This window comes from Marmota flaviventris, chromosome 17 (assembly GCF_047511675.1).
Source record: "Marmota flaviventris isolate mMarFla1 chromosome 17, mMarFla1.hap1, whole genome shotgun sequence".
Taxonomy (NCBI): domain Eukaryota; kingdom Metazoa; phylum Chordata; class Mammalia; order Rodentia; family Sciuridae; genus Marmota; species Marmota flaviventris.
In genome coordinates, this window is record NC_092514.1 from 8,111,999 (window position 1) to 8,133,625 (window position 21,627).

General features: G+C 56.4%; 1 protein-coding gene across 1 annotated transcript; it reads right to left on the reverse strand.

The window, feature by feature from the left end:
• Nucleotides 1–3,588: 3,588 nt before the first annotated feature.
• Nucleotides 3,589–21,078, reverse strand: LOC139702372 (complex I assembly factor ACAD9, mitochondrial-like). Its single transcript, XM_071603378.1, has 11 exons — nucleotides 21,005–21,078; nucleotides 17,620–17,698; nucleotides 13,866–13,939; nucleotides 9,807–9,924; nucleotides 8,653–8,781; nucleotides 7,399–7,478; nucleotides 6,705–6,802; nucleotides 6,414–6,493; nucleotides 5,677–5,802; nucleotides 4,957–5,029; nucleotides 3,589–4,102 (listed from the first exon to the last, which is right to left on the reverse strand). Exons 2-11 carry the CDS (start codon nucleotides 17,662–17,664, stop codon nucleotides 4,002–4,004), a joined length of 924 nt encoding a protein of 307 aa, XP_071459479.1. The 5' UTR covers nucleotides 17,665–17,698; nucleotides 21,005–21,078; the 3' UTR covers nucleotides 3,589–4,001.
• Between the last annotated feature and the right edge of the window lie 549 nt (nucleotides 21,079–21,627).

Here is a 21,627-nt window from a genome sequence, read left to right on the forward strand (position 1 = left end):
TTTGCTTTACTTTGTGATTTTCCTTTCAGAAGGGTAAGAATGGCTCCCATTTCTTGCAGGTATAAGGTCTGCCTTTTTTTCTGTCACTTGGACCACAGGTAGACTGTTTATGGGTGCACATCCCCACTCCTCTCTCCACCCCAAACTCCACTGCTTTCTAGAATCAAGGGCTGCGGAGAAGTCTAATACCTTCCTGATTTGTTTCTCCTTTCAGCTAAACAAACCATTTCTTTTAGAGTTCTCCACCTCTAGGTGGGGCTTAAAAATAAAATCCTTTAAAGCCAGGCACAGTGGCGCACGCCTGTCATCCCAGCAGCTCAGGAAGCTGAGGCAGGAGGATCGCAAGGTGGAGGCCAGCCTCAGCCACTGAGCAAGGTGCTAAGCAACTCAGTGAGACCCTGTCTCTCAATAAAATATAAAAAAAGGGCTGGGGATGGGCCTCAGGGGTTAAGCACCCCTGGATTTACCCCCCAAAATTCTTTAAAAGTGTTTTTTCTTCCCCTCCTGTCCCCAAGGCCAAGATGATGTGGATCTCAACTCCCCTGGACAAGGGTGTCCACAACTACAGTGTCATGACCTTCAACTCCACTGTGCTTGCCAAGATGGAACTGTATCAAGAGACTGGCCAAGGTGTGTGACAGTCCCCAGTGAAACAATGGCGGTTGGCTAATCCCCTGACCCTTTCCTTTCTGACCACAGGTCAGCGGGTGACCTAGGTGTGCAGACAAAAGCCAGTTAGTGGAACAAGAAATGGGGTCAGGTGCTGGGAGAATTTGGTGTCACACTAGATGTGAATACTCAGCGCATGCTCCGATCCATGGCTGAGAACCACTGTAGGTTCCTTGGCTCTGGTGAGGGCTTTGGTGTGACCACTTATGGAAGGCGGTTGTCACCTGGAAGGAAATGCGTTGGTTCAGGTCTCAGCACCCACTACGTGTAGGTAGCAGTTTCATATGTTAAAGGGGACAGTAAATATGGCCTCTACGGGGTCAGGAGCTGTCATACCCTTAGCTGTTTCCAGTGCCCACTGGGACTCCTAATGGCCACTCAGCCACATCCAAGATGGCACCCGAGTCCTCTCTCCAGCCCTCCCGCCTCTGCCACATCCAAGATGGCGTGACTCTTCTCCCCAGCCTGCCTGCCTCTCTTTCCTAGGAGCCAGGGAGGAGGTTCACGTACTCACAGAACTACCTGTCCGCCATTGTGGAGCCTCAGGACTCACAGGAAGAGAAGAAAGCCCAGGAGAAATCCCGCCAGGCCTGGCTCACGGTCACTGGGTTCCAAGTGACAGGTCTCCATGGTGACATCCTCCATCAGGATTTCCCACTGCCAGCCATCGGAGAGTTCCATGAGGTTTGTGAGAGGAGCAGGGCTGTAGGTGGGCCTCCAGATGGCTTCTACCATCATCTCCAGAGGGCCTCCTTCCTCTGAACCTCCTTGTCCCCGCCCCCGACTCAGGAGTGGCAGGAACACGAGGTGCTCGATCACCTGCTGTACCCCATGTTGCATCGGGGCCGGTGGAGCTGGGACCGGCGCCACCTGGACTTTGAGCTGTACAAGAAGCCACCGCCTTTCCTGGAGGTGCCCCCTCCTCCAACCCGGAAGCCCGTTGCAGGTAACTGGGGAGACCTTGCCCAGCTGGTAGGCTGTAGGGGGGGACCCTGGCCCTTGGTCGCATCTTGAGCACCATCTGTTTGGTTCCAGGTGTCCACCTAGAGTTCCCAGGCTAGGCCTCCTGGTACAGAAGGGTCTTGCGCTGTCCCAAGGGCTGGAACTCAGCTGTGGATTCCAGCCCCAGGTGTGACGCCAAATGTGAGGTAAAGCCCCCCTGCTTTCCAGTGTCCTCCCAGCTCCAAGATGCTGCTGGACCTCCCTCTGTGGGGAAGAGAGGGAAAAAGCAGGGGAATCACCCCACCAGTCCCCCCAAGTCCTTCATCTCGTTTCTGGATTTTTTTCGGGGGGGGGGGGGTGCCAGGGATTGAGCTCAGAGGCCCTCTACCACGGAGCCCCATCCCCAGCCCTACTTTGTGTTTTATTTAGAGAAAGGGTCTCGCTGAGTTGTTCAGGGCCTCACTTTTGCTGAGGCTGGCCTCCACCTTGTGATCCTCCTGCCTCAGCCTCCAGAGCCACTGGGATGACAGGCCTGCGCTCCCCATGCCTGGCCTCCCTGTTTCGGAAGAGTGGCCTCATCATCATTGAAAGGCATCACTGAAACACAGAACCCAAATTTGTTGGTTTGCAGAGACAGAAGTTTGTTTTAGGAGGGAGAGGTGAGTTTATCGAGCCACAAGTTGGCCAGAAAAAATTCCTCTGGGGAGCTAGCTCAACACAAGAGCTCTGAGCAGGAAGAGCAGGTCCCAGTGACTCGGAAGGAAGGCCACTGTCTCCTGGTGCCTGGACTTGGCTCCTTCCCTCCCAGGAAAGCCCTGGGCCTTCGGAGTTTGGAGAAGAGGAGAGCCGGCCAGTGTGGGAACACAAGGCCTGTCAGCGGGACTCCACGGCCAGCCTTCCCAGGTAAAAAGGACGACTGAGAAAAGGAGGCTGGAGTGGCCTGTCCTCCGCTGCATCAAGTTCAAGAAACATCACAACCTGTGAAGTGAAATGGGGGACCTAGACTGTGGCTACGCCTCTGAAGCCCCACGGGGTGAGCAGAGAACTGGCGCCACCAACAGGAGCCCTCAGGGCCCAGCAGTGGGGTAGTGTCTACGGCTCTTTCCAAGTTTCTCCTGTTCAAAGGAACTCCATGCAGCCTCCTGTCCCTGGCACTGTGCACTCTCCGTTTTGTGCCCAAGGTCTCTTTGCCATCACTAAACACAAGCTAGGAAAACAAAACTGAACAAGAAATTTAGGTTTCAGCAGAGTGCAGTGGGGCACGCTTGTAATCCCAGTGGTTTGGGAGGCTGAGGCAGGAGGGTTGCAAGGTGAAGGCCAGCCTCAGCAATTTGGCAAGGCCCTGAGCAACTCAGTGAGACCCTGTCTCTAAATAAAACAGAAAAACAGCTGGGGACAGGGCTCAGGGGTTAAGTGACCTTGAGTTTAATCCCTGGTACCAAAGTCACAAGACTTTTAGTCACCCAAACCGGAAGAACGCACTAGCTTGGCCCACGGAGCCCTGGGTTCTCTGCATTTCCACTCTTCTTGGGGACCAACCACCCTCACAGCACAGGGGGACTTGGAGCCCCACGTCACCCAGGGGTGACAGGAGCTTAAAGCCCACCAGGTGAAGCATGGGACCCCGCATGGCTTGCAGATGCTACCAGATGGTGGCCGAGAGAAACACAGAGGCCTGTTGAGGCCACCTACAGACGCCCCTTACCCTCTTCAGAAAGGGAGGCTGGTCCTTGCAAAGACACTGAGAAGCCCTGCATGGGCATGAGGTCCCGCTGCGTCCACCAGAAGGACCCAAGAGAAGGGACACTTGTGGAGCCCTGAGGTCAGGGACCAGGCCCTGACCTCTGGTGTTTGGGGCCCTCTTCTATTGGGGTGAGTGAGGACAAAGGGCTCAAAAAGCCACTGCCAAAGGGTGGCTCTCAGGATCATGCTGGTGTCCCTTAAAGGCTGGCTCTGAAGAACGAGGTGACTCAAGGCCAGAGGGGACACAGACTGTGACATTTTATATTCCTTTCTGTTGAACACTTCCCAGCACGTGCTGTGAGGGCATCTGCCTCCTACTTGGAGGTGACAAGGGCGCTGTTTCCCAGCTGTTGCTTGACCCTGTGGCTTGGTAGCAATGGCTGCCCGAGCCTCAGATGTCCGCGAGCTTCCTGCCACCAGCATGTCCCCAACCACCAGCACAATGGCGACACTGGTGACAGCGACTCTCTTCCCTGCGTCTTTGCTCAGGAGCTGCGGTGTAGCCTCCTGCAGGACCTGCAGTCCACACCAGCGGGTGCACACGGGGACAGAGGGTGGGACTTGTGACTTCCTGCAGTTCTCCACCTTCTGAAAAGAGGGTTGTCTAGTGTCAGCTGAGGCCCGGGGGCAGGGACACTGTCCTAGCGTCAGGACGCTCTCTCCAGAGGGTGGGCGCAGATGTAGGTCCGCTTCTCGAGAATCTCCCTGGACACTTTCTTAATTTGCTCATCCAAGTTCTCTGGAGCATCTGGGAGGGAAGAGAGGGACGGGGTGACCCTCCTTCTGCCCTGTGACGACACAAACAGGGCTGGGGGGCGGTGTTCTCAACCCCCCACTGTGCAGCTCAGGGGAGGGGGAGAGGCTTCTTGCTGAATTAAAAAGGGCTCGTCCCAGTCTCTTTTTTTGGTCCTGGGGACTGAACCCAGGGGCCCTTGACCCCTGAGCCACCTCCACAGCCCTATTTCTATTTTATTGAGAGACAGGGTCTCCCTGAGTTGCTTGGGGCCTTGCTTTGGCTGAGGCTGGCCTCCACCTTGCAATCCTCCTGCCTCAGCCTCCTGAGCTGCTGGGGTGACAGGTGTGGGCCACCGTACTTGGCTTATCCTATTTAAAATGCCCAGACTGTAAGGGGCTAGGAGTGGGGAGAGGATCCTGATCAGGAAATGGCCAAATGGAGGTGAAACCGTTTCAACCACCTTCTGTCACATATGGCAGCCCTATGGTGAGCCTGGCCAGACCCCAGCACCAGGGACCACTAGATGTCACTGGCCAATGTCCTCACCATCGACAACAGACCTGGGATCGGCACTGATGCCGATCCAGAGCCTGCAGCCAACAGGACCATGAGGGTCGGAGGAGACCCTGAGTGACACATTCCACGCTGTGGCCCAGGTGGAGGGAGGTGGCCAGGCACTCAGGGCAGCAGGCACCAAGGGGCATCTCCGAGGGTGGAGGCCTGTATAAAGCTATGTCCTCGTGACCTCCTCTGGGCAGGTGCCAGGACAGGGCTGGGCACTGTGGCGGGTGTGTCTCAGCCGGTCTCTAGATGGCAGGAGGCCATGGGGGCAGACCAGGCCTGGAACCCGTCCTGTCCCCACTTACACTTGTCTAGCTGCGACAGGCTGAAGAGGTTCTGGACGTAGGCCTCCGTGCAGAACATGTTGGCCAAGAGGATCTGTGGGGGCCGGGGTCAGAGAGGACAGCTGCTCAGGGCCCTGGAGCTGACCCAGCCCTTGGCCCAGCGGGCCCACAGGCTTGGCTCAGGACTTCAGTGACCCCTAGCCACTCTGTCCCCTAGCGCGGGCTCCTCAGCCTCTGAGATGTGCGCTCCCTCTCCCGTGAGGTGGACGGCCACCCCGCTGACCATTCTGCCCGTGCCCTGGGCCAGCGCACACGTGGCACGCAGGTGGACCGGTCACTTCGCCCCTTTCTTCTCTCAGGTAGGGGACCAAAGACGGCACATGGCCGGTTTCCTGGGCGGCAAGGACTGTCCTGTGGCCACAGTATGGCAAACCTGCCCAGCCTCCCGAGTGGCACCCTGGTGCGCCTCAGAACCTCGGCCTCTTCCAGTGACTGCCTGCACGCGCCATGGGCCCTAGCTCACCCGGCCCTCCTGTCCCAGAAGTCCTTGGTGGGGCTGTGTCCCCCGGGCCTGGGCTTCCCCAGCCACCAGCTTTATTAAAGTGCAGCAGGACCAAAGGCCTGGCTCACAAGTCCCAGCCCCACGTCTCCCTGCGGCTGCCACCTGCGCATGTTCTGTCCCCAAGACGAGCTGCTGGACTGTCCAGCCTGGCTCGCTGCATGGGGCCAGGGCGGGCTCACCTCGTGGTCGTGGTTCCGGAGTCCGATGCGGATGGAGCGGCTGGCCCGGGACAGCACGGCCACCCTGCCGTACAGGTTGAGGACGTTGGCCACCCGCTTCAGCACCAGCTGCTCCTCCACGACAGTCTGCGGACGAGGCTCAGCATGGAGACCAGCCACCTGGTCCCCTGGCCCTGACCCCCGGACACACCTCTCTTTTTTTCGGTCCCAGGGATTGAACACAGGGACACTTGACCCCTGAGCCCTGTCCCCAGCCCCTTTTATATTTTATTTAGACACAGGGTCTCGCTGAGTTGCTCAGGGCATCGATAAGTTGCTGAAGCTGGCCTCCACCTTGCGATCCTCCTGCCTCAGCCTCCTGAGACGCTGGGATGACAGGCGTGGGCCACCCGCCCGGCCTGGTTTTCCCTTCTCTTTGTCCTGCCTGCACTTGGGCAGGTGTAAGGCAAGCCCAGGTCCCAGGGCTCGGTGTGCTCAGGTCACCTTCAGGAGCACGTGGGGGTCACCCTGTGGACTCAGGCCAGGCAGACAGCCTGTCCCCTCCCCTCATTCCAGGGGGCCTGTCTCCATCTAGAAGGTACCCTGAGAAAACACACCCAGCAGGCGTTCCCAGGTGCAGGCGAAGCCAGCTGACTGCCCCTGTTCAGAGTGACCAAGGTGTCTGTCCCAGGCATAGTCCCAAAGGTGGCCGCTGGCCACAAGGCTGGCTGTGTCCCTGGCCGACAGGGCCTGCTCACCTTTTTCCAAACCGAAGCAGCAGATTCTCCAAGGCGCGGCCAAAGTAGTACACGTTCTCCTCGAGTTTGTTGGCACTCTCCTGTGGCCACAGGACAGGGCAAGGCTGGGCGCCCATTCCCCACTGGGCCCAGTCCTGTCCCATGTGACAGCACACAGCCCAGCGCTCCGGGTCCCACGGGGCACTAGCAGGAACCTCCTCCCCTGCAGGAACCCAGAGCCTAGCGCACCCTCCGCATGGGACCCTGTGGCTGGGCGTCCCCACAGTGGATCCACTTGCTGGGCCTACTCACCCCGAGGCTGGGGTGGACCACTCCAAGGTTGCCAGTCAGCCCCAGGTCCACGGTTCGGCCCAGAGAGTCCTAAATCCTCCGGCCAACATTTAAGTTCACTGCAGGGAGTTCAGGGTCCTAGGACTTGAGCCCTGACACAGGCTCCTGCTGGCACCAACAGAGCCCCCCACGCACCCCAGGGCCCTGTCGCCCACCCCAGCAAGACATGAAAGGCTCCTGGGCCCAGGGTGACTCTGGGCCTGCAGAGGGCAGCCGGGCCCCTCATGGGGCCTGTGCCTGTGGCATCTTCCCCGAGGAGGTCCCCCAGCGAAGGAGGCTGCCAAGTGCTATCTGCAGCCTGGACTCGGGCTTCATAGGACTCTAAAGGCTGCCACCTGGGACCAGGGCAAGATGGGGCAGGAAAGGTGACAGCAGAGGAACTGGCCTCTTGCTGGCTTTGAGGACAGACTCTCTCCTCAGTTTCTGAAATGTTGGCCACCCCCGGGGTGGTGACGGGGCTGCCTGTTGGAGGCGGATGGTGCTTGGGGACCGAGGGCTGTGTGACCCTAGGGCAGGCCTCTGTCCCCCGACTGGAGGACCGGCCCCGGCCTGGCTTCCTCGGTCCCGCAAGGCTGTCCCAGAACCGGGCAGCCCTTCCCTCTGCTCTCTGCTGGCCAGGCAGGGCCCTAGAAGCCACCATGGGAATGTCACCTACTGGATCCTCGCGGTGAGGATGTGGCCAGCGTGCTGCAGGCCCGTCAGGGCGATGAACATCCGGAGAATCTCGTTGGTCCCCTGTGGTCAGCGGGATGGAGGTCACCAGCTGTGCCAGGAGGTGGCCCAGCAGGGCTCCGGGGTTGGCAGGCCAGGCAGCGCCCACCGCCCGCAGCAGCGGCTTCCACCTCGCTGGCACCCCGAGCAGGGGACAGGAGGCAGGTGCACAGGGAGGTGCCCATGGCAGACAGTTGGCATGACCTCTCGAGGGGACCAGCGCCTCCCCTGGCCAGCCTCGCGGGGTCACCAGACTCCGTGACCAAAATACCCCAGCTCTCCCCAGTGCTGGGGGCACAGGAAGAACTGGACACAAGGGACACAAGTCCGCTGGCTCTGGGCTGAGGCCAGACTCCTCAGGGAGGCTGCTGACGGCTGGGTGCCACCTTTGTGCCAGGGTCCCTCCTGGCGGGCACAGCCCTGGCCTGGGGTATCCTTGGCCCTGGGAGAGTCCCTGGATCCTCCCACCCGCGACCCTCAACAGCGCCAGACCTCGGTCATCAGAAGGGTCTCCTTTTTTACCTCAGTTATCACGCCCCCCGTCCCTGACCCCTTTCCCAACGCCACCATCTGAGCCAGGCCACGGGGGGAGGTGTGGCTGGTGCTTCTAGAAAGATCTCCTTGCTCTCTCTCGCTCTCTCCACCACCCGGGCTCGCCCTAAAGGTCCTGGGTGGGCCTGGCACATTCTATTTCCCTGTTTCTTGGCCCAAACTGCCCCTCTCTAACCCTCATAAGGCCACCTTGTCCCCAAGGGCCAAGGGTACCTGCTTCACAGGACCCAGCTCGCCAGGAGGACACGTCTTGCACTGCACGGGGACCACGCACCCTCCTCGGGCATCCGGGGGCACCAAGGTTGACTCTGGCCTGGCCCTGTCTGGTGGTCACTAAGCTGACCCTAGAGCTGGGACCGGAGCCCAGGTCTCCACAAAGTGTCTGTCCCACACCATGTGTTGGAGGGAGCTTGGCGAAGACCCACAAAGAGGTCCCAAGGGACCCTGGGCTCAGGCCTGAGCCGGCTGCTCGGCCTCCCCCAGCCTCTACCCTGGGCCACGCGGAGCTAGGAGGTTCCACAGGAGGCCACGGCCTGTCCTGGGCCCTGTGGCTGTGCCCTCGGTAGCACTTCCCAGGTCCAAGGAGGCAGCGAGGGGGGAGGGGGTGCAAGCAGGGCTCCCGGGGACACAGCTGGACGGGTCTCACCTCGAAGATGAGGAGGATGCGGGTGTCACGCAGCATGCGCTCATAGGGGTAGTCCTTCATGTACCCCAAGCCCCCCAGGATCTGCAGCACCTCGCTGACGCATTGCCAGGCACTCTCGGAGCTGAACACCTGCCACAGACCAGGGTGAGATCAGCACAGGGGCTCTTGGGGCCAAGTCCCTCCACGAGGACGTGGGCCTGGGGGAGCTGTGGCTGGGGAGGGCTGGGAGGCTCTGTTGGCAGAACTGGGACTTGAGGACGAGACTAACCCCAGGAAGAAGTCACCAGGTGACCATAGGCAAGGCCTTCGGCAAGTCCTGGGACACAGTGACCAGCTCCCTCCAGGACCTCACATCCCTCTACAGCCTTCCTCCACCCCTTCCCCTCCTGGTCGCCTCCTGGGCTTTCAAGAACCACACAGGGCTAGGTGCTGGGTCACACGCCTATAATCTCAGCACTCAGGAGGCTGAGGCAGGAGGATCGCAAGGTGGAGGCCAGCCTCAGCCACTTAGGCCCTAAGCAACTCAGCGAGACCCTGTCTCTAAATAAAATAGAAAAAGGGCTGGGGACGGGGCTCAGTTGGTTTAATCCCCAGGACCACCCCCCCACACACACCCTAAAGAAGAGCTCAATCAATTCCAGAGACCAGGGCCTTGTACCTGCTGGGCCACCCACCCAGCCTGCCTGCCATCTGCCATCTTGTTTATTATAGCTAAAAATGACACTCTCCAAACAAAAGCATCGGGAAACTCTGGGATCTACCTTATCGAACATTCCAGAAAAAACATTCTGATACCACCAAGAAGCCCATGAGCTCAAAATAAAAGACGCCCTTCTCAGGAGAGCCCGGCTGCTGTTTTATGTACCCTCACGTGAGGTCATGACGGCTGTGCTGGCTCCTGTGGCTCCAGGCCACCAAGGGCCAGGCAGAGGTCAGCACCCTGGGACACTGTTTACTGCAGCTCCAGCCGCACCCTAGGGCCGTCCTCCTTACCCCTGGAGAGCTTCCCACAGGGCCACAGCATCAGGGCTGGACCAAGGACGATCTGACCTATAGACTACAGAGAGACCGGAAGTGGGGGTGACACTGTGGGGTGCAGGAAAGGGGCCGCCCTCGGTAGCTCTCGTGCCAGCTCTGGGCCGTGACAGGGTTACCTTCAGCATGGCTGCCTCCACGGAGCAGTCAGGCGCTCGGGCTGGTCGAGCATGCCCGCCGCGAGGTAGGCCATGCTTTCCATGACGTAAGCCTTCTGAGCCATCAGGGCGAATTCTCCTGGAAGGTTCAGAAAGACACAATCAGGAAGCAATCTGAGGGTGGGCTGGGGCGCAGGGTGCTGGCCTAGCATGTGCGAGGCCCTGGGTTCCATCCTCAGCACCACAAAAAAAAAAAAAAAAAAAAAATGCCATCTGATCTAGGTGCACTGGCGCGCACCTGTCATCCCAGTAGCTTGGGAGGCTGAGGCAGGAGGATCGTAAGGTGGAGGCCAGCCTCAGCCACATAGTGAGGCCCTGAGCAACTCAGCAAGACCCTGGCTCTAAATAAGATATAAAAAAGGCTGGGGATGGGGCTCAGAGGTTGAGTGACCCTGGGTTCCATCCCTGGCACCCCCCCACCAAAAAATAAATAATAAAAGAATCAAATTGGCTGACACCAGATGCCCCAAAAGTCAGAGCCCCACTTCCAGCATCTGGGTCAGAGACAGGAGACTGCTCCTCCTGGGTCTGTAGACAGTGGGCACAGGGGACCGACATGGGTTTTAGTCCTGGCACTGCTCATGTGGGAGCCTGGCCAAGCCCCACCCAACTCTGCCTCCCCCGAGTGGCTGTGATGAGGTAACCAGGGGGTAGGCAGGGGGTGCCCAGCCAAAGCCAGGTCCACTGAGCACCCCATTCTGTGGGAGGGGCCCACTGCCACCACAGGTGCTTGGGACTAAAGCAAGAGAGCCTGGCTTGAAACCTGGGCCCGGGCCCAAGGGGTGTGGCTGTGAATAGGGGGGTTCTAGGGACAGTGGAGTGACAAGCCAGCTCCCAGCCAGACAGCCCCGCCTGTTCTCTGAAAGCTCCCACTGAGCCGGGCTTAGGGCCCCCATCTGTGTCCCAGTGACTCAGGAGGCTGAGGCAGGAGGATGGCAGGTTTGAGCCCAGCCTCAGCCACTGAGTGAGGCCCTGTCTTGAGTCCCCTGATGCTCCAGGGGTATGTGGAGGCCTGCCCGGGCAAGGTGGTCTCCAGGTGTCCACATAGGGACAGACTCACGGGCCCAGGCAGGTCGCTGGCCAACAGAAGAAGAGGGACACGGGGAACGCGGAGGCTCCTAGGCCAGAGTGGGGAAAGCAGGACCAGACAGTGCCACCAAGGGTCCCGGCCCTGACTTACCTACCAATCAGTTTCTTGAGCATCCCGGCCACCACGCTGCCCACGCTGAAGCGCCCGCTGTTGAGGATGTTCATGGCCACCCGGCAGGAGCAGGCAGTGAGGGAGGACAGGGTTCTTCTTTTTATGGCGAGGGGGGCTCTCGACCCCTGTGCCCCGTCCCCAGCCCGATTTTGTACTTTATTTAGAGACAGGGTCTCGCTGAGTTGCTGAAGGTCTCATTTTTGCTGAGGCTGGCCTCCACCTTGAGATCCTCCTGCCTCAGCCTCCCGAGTAGCTGGGATGACAGGCTGCGCCACCGCGCCTGGCCCCAGCACTATGATTTAAAAACAAAAGTTGCCATGGTGATTGGTGAAAAACGATTGCTTTAATATGCAGAGGAAAAGAGACTTCTAACATTTTTCTGGGTTACTAGTGTGCTTGCTGCCCTCAGCCTGAACATGAAACGGAATGGCACACTCCAGTGAATCCAGAGGTCTCAGTGTGACCGAAGGCCAGGTGACGTGAGCGGCTGCTGGGAGGGCTCTTTCCTCTTGGGTGGTCAAAAGGTTATATCAATAGAAGCAGCAGCCAAGTGACAGGGAGGGGCTGTTCAAAAACGGACTGAAGAACATAGCTGTAAACATAGGAGGAGGCCAGGGCGGGGGCACACCAGCAGCTCAGGAGGCTGAGGCAGGAGGATCGCAAGGTGGAGGCCAGCCTCAGCGACTTAACAAGCCCCTAAGCAACTCAGCGAGACCCTATCTCTAAATAAAATATAAAAAGTTCTGAGGACGGGGCTCAGGGGTCGAGGGCTCCTGAGTTCAATCCCTGGTACCCTTCCCCCCAAAAATAAAAAAATAAAAATAAGGACAGTCTTATCAGGAATGTGACAACATCAGAGTGTGAAAACACTGTGCAGCACAAGGGTCCCATCCACGTACCCAAAAAAAAGATTGTCATGACTCACTGATGAGTGGAATACACAGGCTGTAATATGCGACACACAAACTACGTAAGTGACATGCGTGACTTCAAGATCTAGAACGCAATGACACTGTGAAGGCAGGCAACTCTGGGAGTGGGCATCCCAGGCTTTCACCCAGGCTGTGTGAGTGACCACCTGCACTGCCATCTTTCTCGTCTCTGTCCTGTGATCCCTGAGCAGACTCCTCTGTCAGGAACCTGATTCTCGTAACAGCAGGCAGTGAGTGCAGGGGGCTGGGGTAGAGCAAAGTGGTGGAGCCTGCTTAGGTGAGGCCCTGGGCTCAGGCCCCAGCACCTTGAATAGAATTGGGTGGAATGGAAAAGAAAAGGGCAAAGGATTTGAAGAGATATTTCTTCAAAGACTAGCTACAGATAAAGAAAGTGTGGTCCAGATACACAGTGGAATATTACACAGCCTTAAAGAAGAATGAAATGGTGGCATTTGCTGGAAAATGGATGGACCTGGAGACTATCTTGGCAAAATAAGCCAATCCCCGAAAAAACAGGGGTGAATGTTTCCTTTGATATGTGGTTGCTGATTCACAATAAGGTGGGGGGCATTAGGGAAGAAGAGAGGTGTTCTGGGTCAGGTGGAGGGGAGTGAAGGGAGGGGAGGGGATCTGGGGGTAGAAAGGAGAGCAGAATGAATTGGACATCGTCACCTTCTGTGGCTACATGACTACATGACCAATGTGAGCCTACATCATGGACACCCAGAGGAATGAGACATCATGCTCCATTTACCTGCTGTCACGGGTCACTAATTTTTAGAACAGAAATGAGAAGACCACATAGAGACGGCTGTGAGCCCGCGGAAAGACGCTGAGCAGAACTGGTCATGAAGACAATGAAAACTTAACCCCACTGAGATCCCACTCGACACCCACAGGATGGGTCTTCATTATTGGATTGGCATCAGCAACAAGGACCCAGCTTTTGACAACAATCCCAGCGGCTTAGGAGGCTGAGGCAGGAGGATCCCAAGTTGGAGGCCAGCCTCAGCAAAAGCGAGGCCCTGAGCAACTCAGCGAGACCCTGTCTCTCGATAAAATACAGAATAGAGTTGGGATGGGGCTCAGGGGCCCCTGGATTCAATCCCTGGGACCCCTCAAAAAAACACCCCCTACTGTGTGATTCCACTTCTAGGAAACGTTCAGAACTGACAGATGCCCTGAAGCGCACAGTCAAGAGGTAGTTCCCGGAGCACAGGGGAAAGGTGGGGCCCAAGACATGGCATCACTCTGGATGACATCACTCTGGTGTCCTGCAGTCAGAGGGGACGGCTGCGCAGCGTTGTGAGTACGCTGAAGACAACAGACGTGTGTCTTACGGTGGCCAATTTGAGGTCATGGGAATTGTTTCTTAATAAAAGAAGAAATCCAAACACTCGGGGCTGGGACTCCAGATTAAGGGCTGTGCGTTAGCTTCTCTGGAGCTCAGTGGGGACAGGAGTCACTTCCCTTTCTCAGGATAATGGAGGCCTTGTGAGGAAGGAAGTCCAGGGCTAAGCAAAGACTCCTTTATCTGGGTTTGACTGGTCACCCATTTTTTTTTTTTGGTCCCAGGGATTAAACCCAGAGTCACTTAACCCCTGAGCCCCGTCCCCAGCCCTTTTTATATTCTATTTAGAGACAGGGTCTCACTGAGTTGCTTAGGGCCTCACTAAGTGGCTGAGGCTGGCCTCCACCTTGCGATCCTCCTGCCTCAGCCTCCTGAGCTGCTGGGATGACAGATGTGCACCACCGTGCCCAGGTTGATTCATGTTGCTGACATGCCAGATAGTCACACCCAGTCACAGGTCAAGCATAGTCCGGTCTGCTAGGAGCAGGGACAGATAGAAAGTGGGACCACCACGTGGGGCTCAGCCAGCTACTCACCTTAAAGCCACCTCCAACTTCTCCAAGGACATTTTCCACGGGGACTTTGGTGTTTTCAAAATGGACCTCGCAAGCTGAAATATGAAATGTAAGACTTTAGCAGACAAATACAAACCTCTGTCCCCCGGACCCCAGGCATGTGGTGCACTCATTCTGTTATGGTCTGGATCAATCAACACAATTGATAAGTTATTGATTATAGATTAAAAACTATGGATTAGTAAAACAGTAAGTAGAGCCATAGTGACTCCATCTTTGTTTTTAAGAATTATTAAAAATTTGTGGCTGGAGTTGTGGCTCAGTGCCAGAGAGCTTGCCTACATGCAGGGGGCACTGGGTTCGATCCTCAGCACCACAAAAATGTCAAATGAAGTTATTGTGTCCACCTAAAACTAAGAAACAAACATTTAAAAAAATTTTTGTTTTTCTGTGCTTCATCCATCTGCAAACATACTTGGACCCAGGATGTGGGGTCCGACTTGCTGTGCTCACTGCTTTTCTGAGCCCTTGAACCCTGGACCTTGGACAACAATCCCAGTGGATCAGGAGGCTGAGGCAGGAGGATCCCAAGTTGGAGGCCAGCCTCAGCAACTCAGCAAGGCCCTAAGCTACTCGGTGAGACCCTGTCTCTAAATAAAATACAAATTCCATGCAATTCGCAGATTCCATAAGATGTGGTTTTCTTCCTTACATACTGGACCACAGACAGCCTGGCACGCTTCTGGGAGAGGCCACTGTGCGTGGCAGAAGTGTCCCTGGCTGGGCAATAAGCTCTCTAACTCGTTTTGGATTCGGGTGTCCCCTGAGCGGTGTCCCTGTGCCATTCAGCACATGCAGGGACAGGACGGGGCAGAGCTCCTGTCTTGGTGGAGTTCAGGTGTTGGTCAGGGAGATGAAACTAGAAACTGCTGGCCCCTGTGGGCAGGACTCTGACTCCCTGACGTCACCTGTGCCACCAGCCTTCTCTCGTGGGCCCTGTTCAATAGCAGCAGCACCACTCACCCTAACTTTTGTGGACATGGGGTCCCCACAGAGCTGGCCCCAGGCAGCCCGACCTCCTTCCTCCCAGGCACCTGCCAGGCTGTCTTTAGAGAGAGAAGGTGGCAGAGGGGACTGGGCGGTGGCTCAGGGGCAGAGCACTTGCCCAGCGTGTGTGAGGCACTGGGGTCGATTCTCAGCACCACACAGAAACAAATAAATAAAGGTCCATCGATAACTAATAAAGATCTTTAAAAAAAATTCTTAACTGGTGCTTTATAATTATACTTCACGCTGGGACTCCCTGTGCCACAGCTGTACATGTGCGTGACATAATTTGCTTCATCTAGGACCTTCCCTCTCCTCCTCCTCCTCCCTCCCCTGATCCACTTGCTCTACTTGATGGATCTCCCTTCTATTATTATTATCATCATTATTTAAGTTACTGCATCATCCATTACATACATAAAAGCAGGACTCAGGCTGGGTGCAGTGGCCCACGCCTGTCATCCCAGCAGCTCAGGAGGCTGAGGCAGGAGGATCACAAGGTGGAGGCCAGCTTCAGCAACTTAGCGAGGCCCTGTCTCTAAATAGTTTTAAAAAGGGCTGGGGACAGGGCTCTGTGGTCAAACTCCCCTGGTGAGCCTCACTGGGCCCTTCATCTCCCTCCAGCTTCCACAGGGGAGAACAAAACTGCACCCTCCGATTTCCTGAGCCCAAAGCCAAGGTCTAGAGGAGCTGAGGCCGAGAGCAGCCCCTTCCTCTACCGCCCGGTTCTGCACCACCGGTCCCCGGCCCCACAGCGACTGTGCGGAGGGCTCCGGTGGAGCTCAGGCTCCCTGGGCCTCAGGCAGGGAGATGCTGTGCGGGATTCTGCCACCTGGAAGGCAGGGTCCCAACAGAGTTGGGCCCAGGAGTGGCCGTGGGAGCATGCGGTCCCCTCCAGGAGGCACACCGAGACCTCAACTAGAAGGAGCAGGAGGACCCCAGGATGGGTGGATGGATGCAGGCCAGCGAAGGACCCCTGCCTCCAGTGAACGGCGCTCAGCAGGGCCAACAGGTAGGCTTGGGAGGGCAGGAGGGGATGCGAGAGGACGGAGGGTCCAGCAAGGAACGAGGGGGTGGCTTGTCCTAGGATTTTACCTACGACATTTTTTCTTTTTGGTACCAGAGATTGAACCCAGGGGTCCTTGACCCCTGAGCCCTGTCCCCAGCCCCATTTTGTATTTTATTTAGAGACAGGGTCTCCCTGAGCTGCTCAGGGCCTCACTGTTGCTGAGGCTGGCCTCCACCCTGCGATCCTCCTGCCTCAGCCTCCCGAGCCTCTCGGATGACAGGTGTGCACCATCGCACTGGCTTACTCAGGACACTGGCTGTCGGCCTTTGTGGTTTCTGTTCCTCTGATGGCCTTATCCCTCTGGAAGCCACCAAAGCTTAACACACAGAGTGGTGCCCAGCCAGTGACTGCAGAATAAATGAGTAATTTCCAGGAGCTCACCTATCACCAGGGAAGTCTTCAATGGCCTTTCTACCAACAATGTTGACTTCATGCCCAAACTATTTATTTGTGACTGGGAACTGAACCCAGGGAGTACTTCATGACCAAGCTGCACCCAAAGTCCTTTTTATTTTGAGACAGAGTCTTGCTAAGTTGCTGGGAGTTAAATGTGGAGGCTGGCCTCAAAGTTGTGATCCTCCCGCCTCAGCCTCTTAACTCAGGTGTGTGCCTCCTTGCCTGGCTACGTAAGTATTTAAATCTTATTTACCTGGATATTTGGACAGACCAGAGGGCCAGACACACACTGTCACATTCATACACACACATAGACACCCACACGACTTACTGTTGGAGCCCCGAATGCCTAATTGATCCTCTGGTTTCCCATTAGTGACTCCACCAAAGTCCCTTTCCACTATGAAAGCTGTCATCTTGTCTTTTACTGAGCCATCGGAACTGACCACCTCAGTCTTGCAAACACAGTGAAAATGTTGGCCAGTCCCCCATTGGTGATCCAGACCTGAGGACAGAGAGCAAGGGGTCCTCAGAGACTCCTCTCGGCTCTACCACCACCTGTGAGGCCCCAACCGAGGCACTTATTTTCATCTTTTTTTTGGCACCAGGGATTGAACCCAGGGGTGCTTGACCCCTGAGCCCTGTCCCCAGCCTTTTTTATATTTTATTTAGAGACAGGTTCTCGCTGAGTTGCTGAGGCTGGCCTCCACCTTGCGATCCTCCTGCCTCAGCCTCCTGAGCTGCTGGGATGACAAGCGTGTGCTTTACTTCGACATTGATTCAAGAGGCATGAGCTAATTTGGGAAATCTGAATGGCAACTAGATAGTAAGAAAGCCATAACGGTATCCCAGCTCTCTGTCTCTTAGGGGTCCGTGTTTGAACTGTGACAGATGCAGTCAAGAGGCCATCTTGATGGAAGAGACCCAGCCAGCTGTGAATGGGTACCTGATGGCCTGTGCTCAGTCAAGGACGGGCACCGTCCAGACCTACGGATGCATGAAATTCTATGCAACTAAGACTTCTGGCTCCGGGCGCAGCTGGTACTCCAGCATCAGGGACACTGTGGCCAGGCCTGGCTGTCACCAGAGGGACAGAGGACCTGTGTAAGCCACTTGAGGACTGAGCACTGCTCCTGAAAAAGGAGGAGCATCCACCTGCTGGGTAGTCACCAGAGGGTCACAGACCTGGGCACAGGAAGAGGCCCAGCGGTGGCAGTGAAGGCGGCCACCGAGACCTGACAGGGCGGGGTGGTGAGGCTGTACCTTGGAGCCATTGAGGACGTAGTGTTTCTTGTCTTCACTTAGCATGGCCCTGGTCTGGATGGAGGCGGTGTCACTCCCGCTGCAGAGACAGAGAGACGTGGGTGAGACGTGGGGAGAAGAACCCTGGGAATACACCAGAGTCAGCCGAGAGCCTGGAAATGGAGGGTCTTAGGAGTTAAGTCCACAGGAGGCGACACAGCCTCTAAACACAGGGTCAGACGATATACAGGGTCAGCTTGGCAAGGTACAGCTTGTCCCACCCCCACGCTGCTGCTGCGACATGAAAGTGCCTCTCAATGTAGGCTATAAGCACATGGCACATTCCAGTAAAATTTTCTTTAAAGCTGGGTGCTGTGGTGCACACCTGTCATCCCAGCAGCTCGGGAGGCTGAGGCAGGAGGATCGCAAGGTGGAGGCCAGCATCAGCAAGTCAGACAGGCCCTGAGCAACTCAGCAAGATCCTGTCTCTGGATGACCATTCCAGGTTCCCCTGTGAAGGGAGGCAGCATTAGGCATAGCCTGATCACAAGACCTCAACTTGAGTCCTACCCAGCCCTGTCCCCATCTAGCTATGTGATGCCCCCCACGGAGCCTCCAGCTCCTAATCTGAAGATGGAGACCCACCGTGCACGCCCCGCGTGTTCTGAAAGGTGCCTGGATGCCCGTATGTGTCCCGAGGGCCAAGGGGGCTGTCAGTAACAAACACCAGGGTGACAGAGGCTGGCGGGTACTTATCTCGTTGGGAAACAGAAATTAGGCAGAGATAAGAGAAGTGGCCAGAGAGCAGCTTCAAGTCTCTGTGAGGCCTCAGGTGGGGACAGAATGAGGTCAGCCACTCCTGATAACAGCCCTCTGTCCCAGGGAGCCCTGGACATGGCCCGTGGCTGTGGGAGTCGGCTCAGGGGAGGGCAGACCTGGCTGGCTCAGTGAGGCAGAAGGTGGCAATGTGCTCCCCGACGCCAGTCTGGGCAGGTACTTGGCCTTCTGTTCTTCGGTGCCAACCAAGATGATTCAAAGAAACGCACAGACATTTTTTATTTGTTCCTTTCGGCCACAAAGGGCGGCAGAGTGTTCTGGGACATACCACACCTACACGGGGGTGTGACTTCCCATTCCTGTGGCTGGACCTGCTGTGGGGTGCCCCTGGTCGTGTGATCCTATGTGAACATGGGAAAGTGACGTCCATTCATTCCCCTGTCTCTCCCAGTCCCCTCCCCTCCCTTCCCTCTACTCCCCTGCATCTCATCTAGTGAACTGCTGTCCACCCTCTTATTGTGGGTCAGCGTCCCCATATCAGAGAGGACACTCAGCCTTTGGTTTTTGGGACTGGCTTATTTCACTCAGCATGATCGTCTCCAGCTCCATCCATTTACCAGCAAATGCCATCATTTCATCCTTCTTTAAGGCTGCGTGATATTCCTCTGGGTATATAGACCACAGTTTCTTTATCCATTCAACTGCTGAAGGACACCTCGGCTGGTCCCGAAGTCTCCAGACTGCTTTCCATAGTGGTGACACCACTGGCACTCCCAGCACTGTGTGCATGAACCTTTCCCCCATATCTTTGCTAACATTATATCACTTGTTTTCCTGACAATCGCCATCCACAGGCTTGTCTTGGCTGTGAAGAGCCGAGAGCGAGTCCTGATGTCCCTCGTGAGGACGATGCTGACGTCCTGCCAGAAAGGACAGCAGGCATCCAGAGCTGACGGCCGTAGGTGGGGGCCGGCTGCCGAGAGGCCCCTCCTGCACCTGCCCCAGGGCAGTGTTTTGGGCTTAGACTCTGGGATCTTCATCCAGACCCTTCCTCTGCATGGCAGGGCGCCCAGGGCCTGGCCTGTCCTCCTCTGAGTCCCCACTTTGTGATCTCCAAGTGGGGGCTGCCCCTCCTAGCTGGTGCTCTGGATAATGGGAGGTGAAGACGTGGGAGGGCTGGGACCATGTGCAGCCAGTGTCCCCAGGGTCCCCTGCTCTCTGGGGAGGGCTGCTGGGCCTGCATCTCTTCCCCTACATGTCTACACGGAGCACAGGGAACCCTCATGGGACTGCCACTGAGACTTGTGTGTCCCTGGGCCTGGCCCAGTGGGGTAAGAAGTCAGATGCACACACAGCGGGGGACAGCCCAGGGAGCCCGCTCCTGGCCCACAGAACATTCCACCTCATTCTCAAAGAAGGGGTCAGAGCTGGGCAGGCAGGACAAGGGTTTAGTATGAAGGGATGACATGAGCAAAGGGCCACTGATACATGGGCCAAGGAGAGGCCACACGTATGGTGACCACGAGTCCCGAGAGTGGCTAGAGCGAGTGGTGTGGAGGTGGACTCACCCTCCAGGACCTCGATGTATCAGGCCCGATGCCCTGCTCACAGGGGCAACCATGACCCTGTACCCTGTCCCCTTCAGAGAGCCCCAGGGAGAAACCCCAGCATCTGACCTTGAGGCCTATGGCTTGGTGTGCTGCTATTGTCACAGTGATGGAGCTGTCTAGGCTGATGATCTCTAGGTCCTAGACGAGCGTACATGGTGTTGGAAAGGCCCAGGGCACCTAGGAGGGAGGGAACCATGTTAGTCACAGTTCAGCCCACCTCCTCCCATTAAGGCAAAAGGTTTCACTGCCTTTTACTTCTTTTGAATTACGTAAGTAAAACTGGATCACCATTAAAAAATGGGTACGAGGGCACATTTCTGCAATTCCAGAGGCCCGGGAGGCTGAGGCAGGAGGATCACAAGGTGGAGGCCAGCCTCAGCAACTTAGTGAGGCCCTAAGAGACTCAGCGAGACCCTGTCTCTAAATAAAATATAAAAAAGGCTGGGGCTGGGGCTCCGTGGGAGGGCACTTGCCTAGCAGGTATGAGGCACTGGATTCAATCCTTAGCACCAGGTAAAAATAAATAAATAAAATCAAGTTATACCGCTGAATGCTGATCTGGCCTCAACTTTCACCTTGGTTAGTCTTAGCATGGACCAGCTCTAGGTTAGGGACCAAGAGGAAATTATGGTACAGATTTGACAGCCCCTGTCCTCTGCTGCAGGAAGTAAGGTCTCCCTAGAGACCAGGCAGGGAAGAGAACAGAAAGAGACACTTCCGTGGATTACTGTGGAAAGTCTAACTCGTGAAACACACTCAACAGTGCATCTCCAAAGGACCCGCTGCAGCCTGGAAATGTGCCTGACCCTTAAAGCACCACCGAGCCCTGTCTCGCCCACACCTGCAGAGCCTCCATTAATGGCTGGTGGAGGCCGCCCCAGCAAGGCCCGGGGACAGGCAGGACGAAGGACCAGGGCCACCATTTGGTCTAGGTGGTGTACCTTCAGAACAGCAGCCTCTCAGGGAAATGCAGAGTGACCCTCATGAGCCACACCAACCAGGGAGGCTCCTCCACTTACCATATTCTTCGGGGACCTGCATTCCAAAGAGACCCAGGCTTTTCAACTTTTCCAGGGTGTCGTCTGGGATTTTCCCCTCCCGGTCAATTTTCTGAGAATCCACTGAGAAAAGAAAACATCTTGATGAAACAAAATATGAGCAAGCCATCTTCATGCAGAGAAAGGGACTCAGAATGTTTTTGGCAGAGCATCTAACCCCAGTGCTAGCAGTTTCTCAAAACTGCTCGAAACTTCTAGAAGGATTCTTGAAAATTCTCAAAACTGTCTAGTGATGGTCACATCGAATCACTGACTTGATTTGATGTAGTTTGTAGAATTGTGGTTTAAAGCCATCAGGGCTAGGTGGCTGTCTGCTGACCTGGTCACTGGTCGCCTGGTGCCTTAGCCATGTGAGATGGTGGTCAACTCCATGCTTATGAGATGCAGATGCCTGCACATGCTTGACTCGACTGTCCAGGAGATGGGGAGGCACACAACTCCTGGTGTATGGCTGCAACACTAGGCCAATCCCCCCACCCAGGCAGTGACCGGGGCTCCCTTCACCCCACTGTCCAAAAGCCTCCACGGTGTCACCACAGTCTGCAGGCTGAGCCCCAGCCCCAGCCCTTTTTATATTTTATTTA

What these genes read in the sequence shown, in the direction of transcription:
- LOC139702372 (XM_071603378.1), bottom strand. Translation starts at nt 17,664, where the DNA reads ATGCTAAGTGAAGACAAGAAACACTACGTCCTCAATGGCTCCAAG. An exon ending in GCATCCTCCTCATCTTCGAG is followed by an intron (nt 7,479 to 8,652) that starts GTGAGACCCGTC and finishes CGCTGACCACAG; the next exon opens with GGGACCAACGAGATTCTCCG. An exon ending in TCCGGAACCACGACCACGAG is followed by an intron (nt 5,030 to 5,676) that starts GTGAGCCCGCCC and finishes CGGCCCCCACAG; the next exon opens with ATCCTCTTGGCCAACATGTT.